This window comes from Pituophis catenifer, unplaced genomic scaffold, assembly GCF_029215685.1.
Source record: "Pituophis catenifer annectens isolate HBS135680 unplaced genomic scaffold, rPitCat1.0.hap2 SCAF_9, whole genome shotgun sequence".
Taxonomy (NCBI): Eukaryota; Metazoa; Chordata; class Lepidosauria; order Squamata; family Colubridae; genus Pituophis; species Pituophis catenifer.
The window spans coordinates 13573370-13586846 of NW_027256889.1; the positions used below are offsets into that span (position 1 = coordinate 13573370).

General features: G+C 41.4%; 1 protein-coding gene across 1 annotated transcript in view; it reads right to left on the reverse strand.

The window, feature by feature from the left end:
• PTPRU (protein tyrosine phosphatase receptor type U) overlaps positions 1-13477 on the reverse strand; it is a 407475-nt gene that overhangs the window by 141290 nt on the left and 252708 nt on the right. The window contains exon 9 of the mRNA XM_070950088.1: positions 470-579. Within this exon, the coding sequence (XP_070806189.1) occupies positions 470-579 (110 nt within the window). The remainder of the gene's footprint in view (positions 1-469; positions 580-13477) is intronic.

Genomic DNA, 13477 nt, shown 5'->3' on the forward strand with positions numbered 1-13477 from the left:
AAACATGCCCAGGTAGTCTTCTTGGCCAACAATACAAAAGTACTTTGCCATTGACTTCCTCCAATATCCTTCTTCATCTCCCCTGGGATTTTCTGTCAATTGGCCATTCACGTAGTGACCACATCCAACTTTACTTAGCTTTATAAGATCAGCCAAGGTCAGTCTGTACTTTACTTAACTGGAATGTAAGATACGTATATGCACCCAAAGTAGTAGCATCCTATTAAAACTGGCATTCTCTCTTACCTTTCATTTAGCACAGAGCGTCTCTCCTGAGATCATCATTGTTATAGCATATGCATGTGACATCTCTAAGCAAGAATTCACTTATACTTCCAGGCTATTGTTCATCCTCATAGAAAATGTCAATTAATGCATTAACAAGAACCTCTTTTTTTTCTGACTTTGGCAGAAGGATAAGCGAGATAAGGCACAATATCCATTTCCCCAAAATGATCTTACCGCATACCTCATATTGTGTTATGAGACCATTGGGTTCCACCGGCTCTTCCCATTTCAGAAAAATCATGTCCTCTAGAGGGGTGAATGTGAGGGATTCTGAAGCTATGCCTCCAGGGACTTGAATGAGTAGATCGAAGAAAGAGAAAGAGAGAGAAAGAAAAAAGAATCAGAACACATTTCTTGCTCCTAAAATCAAAAAGCAATGAAGGAACATAAAATGAAACTAAAACTGGGAACATCATGAAAAGAACCTTAAACCAATCCTGGGGGTGTTCAAAATTGCATCTCAGTTTACCTGCGGTAAATGAGGGCTATTTACTCATCTTGAATCCAAGCCCCCAAATCTATGCCTTTTTCATATTTTTTCATGAACAGGCTTCAGAAGATGAATTTTGGAAATGCATTTGCTGTGTTCAACTTTATTGATTTATGCATTATATCAATTTATACAGCCACTCGTCTCAAATATATGATTCTGAGCCACTCACGAGCCATTAAAAGCAATATAAAAACAGCAAAACAATACAAAAATTCTCATTTAAAAACAATAAAGATTCTTAAAAACATTTTTTAAAAAAGCAGGCACCAAAAATCAAGCGTAGCCAAGGTGAGTGGATTTTCAACTTCATTGTACAGAACTGAGCGTATAACATTTTTTCACATTTAGATACTGTCATATCTTCAACTCCAGACATTTTGCAAGGTTTTAGACATGGAAAGATACGCATTTCAATTTAGCACTGATGACTGTCTAAATCATGTGCATTCAATTCTTCCATTCCATTGTCTTTAATGTCTTTTAAAAAAATTAAGTAAAATTGCACATATTTTTGTGTGATGCTTCCCATTAGAGGTATAGCTTTAATATGCCATTGAAGTTCCCCCCCCCAAAGGTGCTTTTTCAAAAGGCAACTGGACTTTCTTTGTTTTCCTTGAAGACATTTCGCTTCTCATCCAAGAAGCTTCTTCAGTTTAATTCTTCAGTCAGAACTGAAAAAGCTTCTTGGATGAGAAGTGAAATGTCTTCAAGGAAAACCAAAAAAAGTCCAGTTGTCTTTTGAAAAAGCACCTTTGGGACAACTATGACCTGGATGACTGCGAATCTCCATAGACAAATTTTCCCAATGTTTACTGATTCTTCATTCAGGTTTTTTTTTTCTCTAATGCATACAGGTAGTTCTCTACATATGACAATTGAGCCCAAATTTTACATTGGCAATCAAGACGGTTAAGTGAATTTTGCCCCATTTTACAACCTTTCGTGCCACAGTTGTTAAGTGAATCACTGCAGTTGTCAAGTTAGTTGCATGGTTATTAAGGGAATCTGGCTTCCCCATTGACTTTGCTGATCAAAGGGTCACAAAATGTGATCGCATAACCCCAGGACACTGCAACCATCATAAAAACATGCCAGTTACCAAAGCATCCAAATTTTGATCACATGACCATGGGGATGCTGCAATGGTCGTAAGTGTGAAAAAGTTTTCAGTGCCACTATAACTTTAAACGGACACTAAATGAATGGTTGTAAATTGAGGACTACCTGTACATATTGAGAGGGTGATGAGCTTCTGTTGATCTTAAAGAGACAGAGATCCATCCTTTCCAGGGGTGAAATGCTCCCGGTTTGGACCAGATCGCCCTATCAGGTAGCGATGGCGGCGGCCGGTAGCAAAAATCCCTGCCCACCCCCCACCCCCATGCCCAGCTGAGCCGCACGATCATCAGAGGCTTTTTTTTTTTTTACTTTTAGAAGCATTTTTTCTACAACCTCTTCAGCTGAAAAAATGCTTTTAAAAGTAAAAAAAAAAAGCCTCTGATGATCACGTGGCTCAGCTGGGATCATCAAAGGCTTTTAAAAGCATTTTTTCTACAACCTCTTCAGAGCGAAGAAGTTGTAAAAAAAATGCTTTCAAAAGGCTCTGAGGATCTTTCCCAAGTCTAGTTTAATGAAGAGAAGGACTAGGGGAGACATGATAGCAGTGTTCCAATATCTCAGGAGCTGCCACAAAGAAGAGGGAGTCAAGCTATTCTCCAAAGCACCTGAAGGCAGGACAAGAAGCAATGGGTGGAAACTAATCAAGGAGAGAAGCAACTTAGAATAAGGATAAATTTCCTGACAGTTAGAACAATTAATCAGTGGAACAACTTGCCTCCAGAAGTTGTGAATGCTCCAACACTGGAAGTTTTTAAGAAGATGTTGCATAACCATTTGTCTGAAGTGGTGTAGGGTTTCCTGCCTAAGCAGGGGGTTGGACTAGAAGACCTCCAAGATCCCTTCCAACTCTGTTATTCTATTCTACCATCTGTTTGTATATTACTTTGGAGTTCAGCTATTATGGTAACATGCTCAGGACATTATGATTATTGCAATGGAATATCAGGTGGATTCTGCCATTTCAAGCAGAACCTCTATGGTGATTTTCTTTTCATATCATTAAATCAAGTGGAGCCGAGACATTGCTGACAGTGTAATAGGACAGTTTGCATCTTCTAAATAGGGGGCTTGTTCACATACCCCGTTTCTCTTACTGGACTTTTGAGATCCCCTGAACAAAAGATCATTTTAAAACTATGCATGGATCATTTGTTTATTTAATACAAGTTTGGAATGCCTCCTGAAGATGATGTTCATATAAAAATAATAAGAGTAATCATACATCAGAGTGTGAAAAACAAAATTGGAACTCAGCCAGGCGAGCAAAGCTATATACTAAGCATATAAAATCAACATTAACCGTCAGAAATTCAATGGCATCTCTTTGGCTGAAAAAAGAAGAAGAGAGGAAAATAACTTACATTTCTCTAGGGGAAAAAGCAACATAACCCCCATGCTTGTACTCAAAATATAAGTGGTTCATAAACTGGAAATTAAAAGAAGACTGTAACCTTATAGGTTACTTGAAAATTAATTCAATCGAAATCAATAGAACTTACAGTACTTCAAAGATAGCATGTTTAAACTGGAAACATTTATGGGAAATAAAGCCATAAAAAAAAACAATGAAAAGAACTACTTGAAGATCTTTGAGCTTTTTTACTACTTATTTACCTTAGGGCTGTGCCAAACAGTACATTTGCATGAGGAGAGTGTCCCCTACTATTCTAATTCAGTTTCATTCAAAATAACTTATTTATTTAATCAATCAATCCATTTGTATAATTGTCCATCTTAACAATGACTCCAGGTCTCTAACAATATTTCAGGTGGAATCCTTGGTGCTCTCTGAGCTTGATTGTTTTCCTGCAGACATTTTATTACTAAACTAGGTAACATCATCAGGTTCAGCACTGATGAAATTACCTAGTTTGGTAATGAAATGCCTGCAAGAAAACCACCAGGCTCACAGAGCGCCAAGGACTCCGCAGTTCAACCCTGAGCTACAAAAATTCTTTTCTATCAATATTTCAGGTTTCATTCCCACAATGGTGAATATATTGGTGGAATTTTCATGGGTGGACTATGACATTCTTGGACTTCCTTTCTAAAAGGTAACTGAGCACAGATCATCTTCTGGGAATTTGGAGCCGCTCTGACTTCATACAACTCCAGATATATCCTATGGGTGGTTACCATGACAGAATAGCTCCTATGAGCCATGGTGGCACAGTGGTTAGAATGCAGTACTACAAGCTACTTCTGCTGACTGCCGGCTGACTGCAATTTGGCAGATCGAATCTCACCAGGCTCAAGGTTGACTCAGCCTTCCATCCTTCTGTGGTTGGTAAACTAAGGACCCAGATTGTTGAGGGAAATATCCTGACTCTGTAAACCACTTAGAGAGGGCTGTAAAGCACTGTGACACAGTATATAAGTCTAAGTGCTATTGCTAGTTTCCTTCCTTCCTTCCATCCCTCCCTCTCTCCCTCTCAGTGGTTAGAATGCAGTATTCCAAGCTAACTCTGCCGCCTACCAGTAGTTCGATCCTGACCGGCTCAAGGTTGACTCAGCCTTCCATCCTTTCAAGGACCCAGATTGTTGGGGGCAATATGCTAACTCTGTAAACCGCTTAGAGAGCTCTGTAAAAGCACTGTGAAGCAGTATATAAGTCTAAGTGCTATTGCTATTGCTATTGCTATAGGGTTTCTTCAGACAGAGAAGAAGAGGCTTGGAAATTGTAAGAGGATAGATCACAAGAAAAGAAAACTTTTATGTTTCCATCTCAGTAAAAAGCTCCCTTTTTACAACCTTATAAACTCTTAATTCACAGTAGAGTCAGGGCGACTGGATGGAGCTGAGCGTTTACTGACCAGATGTCCTTCCTTATGCCACGTGGAGTTCACAACAAGTATTTTTTTTTCTTTGTGTCCTGGGAGAGAAGCAGTGATGGGTCTCAAATTTTTTTACTACCAGTTCTGTGGATGTGGGCGTGGCATGGCATAGCTTGATGGGCGTGGCTTGGTGGGCGTGGCAGGGGAAGGATACTGTAAAATCTCCATTCCCACCCCACTCCAGGGGAAGGTTACTGCAAAATCCTCATTTCCTCCTGATCAGCTGGGACTTGGGAGGCAGAGAATAGATGGGGGCGGGGCCAGTCAGAATTTTTACTACCAGTTCTCCAAATGACTCAAAATTTCCACTACCGGTTCTCCAGAACTGGTCAAAACCTGCTGAAACCCACCTATGGAGAGAAGCATCTGCCACTACATAGGTGTTCTGCCCCAGCTCTGGATTTCCGAAGATACTGACACACCCCAACGGTCCTTATCAAATTTATTAAGTAGCAAGAATAAACCAAAGTCCGGCAAAGATTGGCAACCAGCCCAGAAAACAAAATACGATAAGACTTTTCCCAAAATGCTCTGATGATAATTACAAGTTGTTTCCAGCAAGAAACTTACTAACGGTGTGTGACTTAAATAGGCTAAAGGAGTGGCCAATTATCCTCAATCCTTACTCTCAAGGAGACCTCCTCCTCCTGAGTAGCCACTCCTGCCTTTTGGCAGCCCTGCATGCTTGAGCACTGAGAAGAGGCTCCTCCACTTCGCTCTCTCCACCTGAAGGAGCCTCTGGAGGTTCTGAAGGCCCTGGCTGAGTCTCTGCCTCTGGCACCACATCCTCTTCAGCCTCCTCTCTGTCCGACATGAGCGCCAGCTGCACAGGCTGCTGGCGCGACACCACACCAGCCTCCTCATCGTCGGGATCAGCCACGATCCGCGCAGGCCGCTGGCGGGCCACAACACTAAAATAGAACTCTCAACTTTCCGAGTGGGAGCTTCACCCACTAGATCAGCAGTCCCCAATCTTTCTGGCAACCAGGGACCTAAGTGGGTGGGAAAGGGGTTTCACATGCAACCTAGATCTTGTGAAGCTTCTCACCCACCACTTGCATGGACCGGTTCCTAACAGGCCACACACCAGAAGTTGGGGACCCCTGCACTAGGCCCCCACGCCCCTCAAGATGTTTCCATCTCAATAAATTTCAAAAACATTGCCAAAAATAAATCTATAATTATGCTCGCAAGAATATGAGAAAAGAGAACATCGGCTATATTTAGGAAACCAGAAGGTGTATTTTTTTATCACGGTTTTCTTTCTTCATCCATTCTTTCTAACAAGGCCCTAAGAAAAGAAAGTCAGCTCTCTTTCTGACCCAAAAGTTTTTTTTTTCCCTCCAAGTTTATTCTCCTGCTCAAGCTGTTGTTAAGAAAAGAATCTGCCCAAGAAAACCTTGTGAACATCAATGCTCAGAAATGTCAAGGCTTTTCTGATCTCTCTTAACACTCTAAGAACTCTTAACCCATCAACTTTGGGATACTCATCCTGAAGTGAAGAATGGAATTTTCACATCAAATTAGAAGGAACATGTTGAGAACAGAAATGTTAACAGCCAAAGGGAAAAAAAAAATCACACCATTCCATTACCTGAATGTGTTTGCATAATCCTGAGCACTTTGGGCTGATTACGCCAGATAGAAACCCCTCTATCCTACCTAAATTAGCACTCAGACAAATATATGCCTGGTGGATCTGCAGGCAATTCTTGCTCATGTATATTTTATAGGAACTGCTTAATTCCATTTTGCATATACCAAGGCAACCCACCTACTAACTAAAAGCAAAAAGAGAAGCGATGGAAGATTGAGAGGGAAGATAACAGATCTTTCCAGTAGTGAAAAGTAACAAGATATATTTCTGTCACTCAATCTCTCGTCCTGCTATTCCCATTGGATGATGTGTGATGATGATGAATAGCATGATGTAATGTTATGGTCAAAAGGCATGCTTAAATAATTGATAAACCACCAGGATATGAGCAACAGCAAAATATTTCTCCCCGAGTTGGTAGACCTTGAGCTTTTAATAAAATGAAGCATGTATATTAGGGAAACCTGAAGTATCTACATTTTATGCTTCAACTCTATTCATCATTTTAAAAAGGTTTTGAGTCCTACAAGAAGGAGCTAGGAAAATGTGTGCTACAGAGCTGTTTCAATCCTTCCAGATTACGCTCAAACTATATTTTTTGCCCCCCTCCCCTTTATTTACTATTCTCAGAAGATATGGGGCAAAAAGACTTAAATTGGTTAATATTATGGAAGTCAGCCCTAAAGATTGTGCATTATTATTTATATGAAATACAATGCTAGAAACAAGCTTATGCACTGGAGACAAATTTTCCAATCACACTTGGCCAATAAAGAATATTCTATTCTATTCTATTCTATTCTATTCTATTCTATTCTATTCTATTCTATTCTATTCTATTCTATTCTATTCTATTCTATTCTATTCCATTCCATTCCATTCCATTCCATTCCATTCCATTCCATTCCATTCCATTCCATTCTCTTTCCAGCATGCTAACTTCCTTATTTATTTGTCTGTTTATTTATGTTTAATTAAAAGAGCTTTTAAATAAAATATGGATTGCAAAAGCATGCCAAATGTAGCTTTGGGAATTTTTCCAAACTCCTTTACTGGACATGGCCATTGGGGTCATCATCTCTATTTTCTTATGTACAGCCAGCTGTTATATTGCATCTCTGTATTTCTGGTCATCCCTTGTGCTGTGTCTGTGTGCACTGAGAAGCCCAGAGCAGGCTGCATCCAAACTGTTGTGGGCTTTGAATGGAGCAATTGGCAGCATTCAGTATTTCTGCCCAATTGCCTCTCTTGTCTATTGATCCTTCCAAATTCCTTCCTTCCTTCCCTCCCTTCCTCCTTCCCTCGCTCTTCTCTCCCTCCCTCTTTCCCCCCTTCCCTGCTTCCTTCCCTCCTTCTCTTCCCACCCACCCCCTCAGCTCCTCAGATCTATACAATTCTGCATCTCAATTTTTTACCAGGTTCTTCAACATCATCAAATCTGGTTCAAAGATGTTCAATTTTAGAAGAATTATCCTGTCAATGGACAGGCAAAGTTGTCAGCCCTTCTTTGTATAATTTCTTGCTAACCTCCATTGTATTGAGAAGAATAAAAAGTCAGATGGATGTAGAACTGAGCACCGAAGGGGATGTCTGGGAAAACACTAAAACCATGAACATCGTTGCTTCTCGCTGTACCGGGGACTTTAAGCCAGGCAGTGATTTCAAGGGACATTAACCAAGCTGTTATCTCCTCTTTCGAATTTCTCTTAGATGTTATGTACCAGCACCTGGCTTTATGACTGCACAAACAAGCCAGACTCCATCAGGTAGGGCAGCCACTTACCATTTACCTGGGAATGTTTACAACTAGCTATTCTGATTCTCCGGATGGGGGTCCCAGTGTAAATATGCAATTTTAGGCAATTTGGCTGGATTATCAAAGCACCTTGCCCCACCTTGCCTCCCTCGTTATTGACAACCCACAATAATAATCATAACAGACAACGTCTCAGACAACAGACTTAACTGAAGATATGCATTTATTGATTTAACAGAGAGTCTCTCCCTCTCAACCCCCAATTTCAAGGATGTCATTAAAGACAAACGGAGCAGGCAATCATTTTGCAGAGGAAGCTCTGCATGAAAAATATCATCTGCCAGGCAAGCTTTACTGCACCCTCTAATTTTAGGCAGAACTTGGTATTTACGTTTACCTTAGAAGGGGAAAGCAACCCTATTACCCTTCACAAAGTGACTGAACTAAAAAAAACCAAATAAACAAACAAGCAGCAGAATATGGAAATCCAACGACATAATTCACTGCTCTTAGCATCACCTTTCTGGATCTATAGTCTGGAGTTGGTGCGGGGAAGGTGGCAGGGTCGTAAGGAGAATGGCATTCTCATTAAAGCTATTCTTCTCTTTATATTGTAATCATCAGCAAGGCATTAAGCTCCCCCGGGGCCACGTGGAGGCCTGTAATTTGCCCACCACAAGCAAGCAGAAGGTTAGCCAGGTATAAACTATAATTTCTAAAGTAAAGAAAGGGTTCTTTGTTTTTGTTTTGTCAGGCTTTAAAGGTTTAAAGTTTAGCACGAGCCACGAGAATGGCATTTGCACAGATTAATTGGCTGAGGACCAGCCTTTTCTTACCTTAAGGACATTGCTCAAAGTTAAGTTTTCTGTCTTAATTTAGGGCCATGATGGCGAACCTATGGCATGTGTGCCCGAAGTGGCACGTGGAGCCATGTTGCCTGGCACGCGTGGCATAGCCTGTTCCTCTTCCAGGTTTCTGGTGCGCATACGCGCATGACGATCGGCTGGCCTTTTTGCATGCGGCAGTGTTGGAAACTAGAAGATCTTCTAGCTGATCTTCCATTTTCCTGAGTGAGCATGGGCACTGACTAGCTGATCGTCAAGTGTACATGCGCACAAGAAACCCGGAAGAGTAGCTAGCTGAAACCGGAAGTTCAGTAGCTGAAACCGGAAGTTCATTTTCGGGCACGCACATTCGCCCTGGGCGGCTCCTCTTCTGGGTTGCGGCCCAGACGCACGCACGCTCCCTTTTTAGCACTCGGTGCCAAAAAAGTTCGCCATCACTGATCTAGGGGAAGCAACTCATGACTCCAGCACGAATTTTTCCTCTGCTCCAGCCCCAGTAAGGTTCAAGGTTCTCCCATCTGAAATTCACCTTCCTCAAAAGTAAACTATTACAACAAATGGATCTCTCTCTCTCTCTCTCTCTCTCTTTTTTTTTTTGTTTACCTTTTAATTCAAAACAGATGGAAAGGTCTACAAACCCCTACAAGATACATCTTGGTCAATTATGTTTTTTGCACTTATTCTGAAGGAAGGTGGGAAGGGAAAGATGAAATGTCTAACAGGGAACAGAGAGGAGGTAGAAAGTTACTTAAGAGAGGAAAGAGAGTCATTACAGAAGAATCTTTCACCCAGGGTGGGAGAAGTATGCAAAAGAGACTCAGAGTATCTCCACTTTGGTACTATTAAGTATAGGTTCTGCGGGAAAATTGCTTCCTAGGCTTTAAAGATTCTGTTACATTACCCTACAAGTAATAAACATATTTCTAGAATTATAGTGGTTCCCGGAATTTGCAAGACACAACATAAAAAAGGGGAAAGGGAAAGTGGGGGGGGAGGGGGGAGGGGAAAGGGGAAAGGATTCTTCTGCCTTTGGACAGGAGTGGGCAACCTGTAACCAGGTTCTGCACTTGGAAAAAGATAGGGAGAACATGCACAGCATGTCTGCTGGCAGTTTTCCTAATCCTTTCATAATAGGGTGGCTCTGGGTCATGTAATTGGGAGGGATAAAGGAGAGGTCTTTGGAATGGAGGAGTCAGCTGTTCTCCGACTGCTTTTCCCATAGGAATGTGCTGGATGATTGGGGGGGGGAGTCTGGATCGTTTTCCCTGGGCCCCTTGCTGAACCTGACCCATTTTCAAACTCTTCCAGTACCAAATTTGATCCTATTCTGTTCAGCTTTCAGATTTATCCTTCTGATAGAGGATAGGGAGGGAAAAGAGGGGGGGGGGGGAAGAATGCAAGCAGAGGAAGGCTTCTGGGATTCTTTGCATCCCCTTTGCTAGCAACAGCCACAAGAGGCATTTTGTATTGTCTTCTCTGTGCTGTGATGATGTCATGTGTTGAGTCTCTCTCTTAGCATGGATGTCTGCCCTTTCTCCCCAAGGACTAACCAGGGTATGTGCAAGCATGGATGGATGGAGAGGCAGATAGACAGACCAAGGGCCAAAGCCCTTTGCATATTTTGTTCCCGCACATTCTGTTGGGTTGGAAAGAATAAAAAATAAGAGATTGTTTAGGTCATCCAACAGTTACAGTAGGTGTGGCCCTGGCCTCATGAGGTCATTCCATCAGAAAAAGCTAAAACATCCTCTCTTGGTTTTTTGTGGTCTGGAAAAAAAAAACCCGTAAGCCTAACTGAAGACCGATTTGCTTCTTAAAAAGACCAGATGAAGAAACCAACCCCCAAATTGCATTCTAAATTTCCAAATGTTGTCACTGAATTTTAACAATATAATCTTGGAGGCATCACATGAGGTCTAACAGGGGCACATATGCTGCAGATTATTTTGTGGATGGGAAACTGATGAAACGGCATGGCAGCCAAAGACAGATGCACATTCTAGACTTATCTCTCTCAAGGCTGTATCCCAGGGTTACCCACAGCGGTTGAAGAGGAGTGATCTCTACAACCCACTCCATTGGCAAATGTGATTGATAACACACCCTGGGGGGAGGGGGGAAACAGGGTCATGATTGGGGCATAAATTACATATGGTTAGAGCTGGCTTCACTTGGGAACGTGCCAACATGAAGCTCCTAATAAATAACTGGATTTTTTTTTAAGCTTGGCTCAAGGCTCATGATTTAATTAGGGCATCCATTGGAACCCTGAAAGCCGTATTGAGAAGGCATGAAGGTTTGTTTCTTTTTATGGTAGATTGTCTCCACTGTCAATTTCTCCCTGGGATCTTTAGTACACAACTCTCTTTAACAAGGACAAGATGCATCTCTCGACTATTGTCCCCCATGCTTTTAAAATGCCTGAACATGAGACCCGAGAAATTACAAGCGCATACAGCCTGCTATTTCACACCAGGCAACCGCTGGGAAATATTTTGAACTGTTGATAACCACTTGCAGGATAATTGGGTTTTTCTAGAAGCTCACTAATCAAAAGAGCATCCCACTGGCCTTTAAATCAGTGGAAGAAACCTGGATGCAGAATAAATGAATAATAGATACAGAAGATGGAACAAATCAGCGGCCAATACCATGAAGCATGGGGACATGAGCAGTGAGCTTAGTTGTGAGAATTAAGATGCTATATAAGCATATATTTCCATTTTCTTAGGGGGAACGTCTGGAAGATACAACTTCAAAATGGCTTTTTGAAGCTGTTGAGATGTTGGAAAAGTGGGAGAAAGGTATGGGTGAAAAATTGAGAGCACACATTTATCTTAGTCCTCTGTTGGATCCCTTCTTCGAGACAAGTTATTTGCATTCCATTCTAAATACCTCTAACTAATCTCTGCAAGGTTCAAATAGGATTCTATTATTTGGTGAGAAAAATTAAGGGAGGACAATCTGATCTGCTGTAAAATCCATGCAAATACAGCATTTCCACTTGATTTACAAACTAATTTAATCAGAAGCAGGTTGTCCTGCACAAAGCACTTATTAAATTATGGAACCCTTTGGGGCAGATATATGTATTTGGGCAAGGAAACAGATGTACGGTCTTCATCTATTCTCAACGCTATGCAAATGCTCTGTTTTATTACAAGCCTTTGTGATGCACCTGAGATATCAAAAGCAGGATGATACAAAGGAACCATTTTTTTTTTTTACACTACTCTGTCTGGTTTGCATTACTCAGCCAGGAGACCACAATGCACTTCAACTATTACATTTCTCTGGCTTTTAAATGATAGTTATATTAAACCTTAACAAGATCATATGATATTCCCAAATTAAGCTCTCGGCAACATAATCCCTACAAAGCAATTCAAATCTCTAAGAAACTCCCCAATGGTAATTACATTCTCAGTGCTACTAAAAAAAACAGCCCTTGTTCCGTAGAAGATGGAGAAGAGCATTGTGTGATGCATTTTGTTACATTCATATAGCAATCCAACATTCAGAAAAGGAGCCATTGCACATTTATTCCATGATTATGCCATGAGCGTTAATCAAGAAGTAGCTGAGGTCATGGCAACAAATGGATAGACCAGCAATTCGATCTAGTGGTTAATCTAGACCAGCTCCCAGCTTCTAATCTAGGGAAGATGGAGTTCTAGTCCTGTCTTAGCCATGAAAGCCAATTGGGTGACTTTGGGCCACTCACCAGGAAGCTGTGAGTTCTAGTCCCATCTCAGGGACAAAAGTCAGCTGGATGACTTTGCGCCAATCACCAGGAGGCTGTGAGTTCTAGGCATACCTCAAGCATGAAAGCCATCAAACAAATAAGTAAGTAAGTAAATTCTCTCTTTTAGCAATGTCTTTCTCTTTACTCTGTCTCACATTCCCCTTTTATTTCCTTCTGTCTTGTTCTCTGCAGCAGGCTAGGGCACCTGCTCTTGCCAATTGCTCTGAATTTTATGTTCTATAGTAGGACGTCAAAGTTAAGTTTCCCAATGCAGTCCTTGGGCCAATCTATGATGCGTGAGCATGTGGTAAAAATAATAAGCAACATCCCACCCTCAACAGTAAAAAAAAAAAAAAATTCAGCAAGCTTTGCTCTTTGAGGAAAATGTAAGAGCATCAAAGCAATCCTCAATGCGGCTATTTGTAAGTCCAAACTGAATGAGCCTCATTTCCCTCTGGAAAGCCGCTGGTTGTTTTTGGGAGGCTAAGACCGAACAGGGCAACAGGGGAGGGTCTACTAATGAGCCATTCCATTTCTTAATAGAAAATGCTTCCGTTATTTAATGTTTTGGAACAACCTTTGAAGGATCAAATGATAGCCAAGATTCCTTTTTCTCCATATCATTGATCTCAGTGGGAAGTGAATAAACTAGGAAAGCGATGGCCTCTGAGCAACTCAGCTTTTGAGCTGCCCAGCTAGTGCCAAAAAAAATTGACAAAGTTTCCTGCAGTTAGCAGCCAGTTTGATGATGAAAGGGGCAGCCAAATGGGGGAAAGGGGCTCAGAGGAGCTTGTATGTAC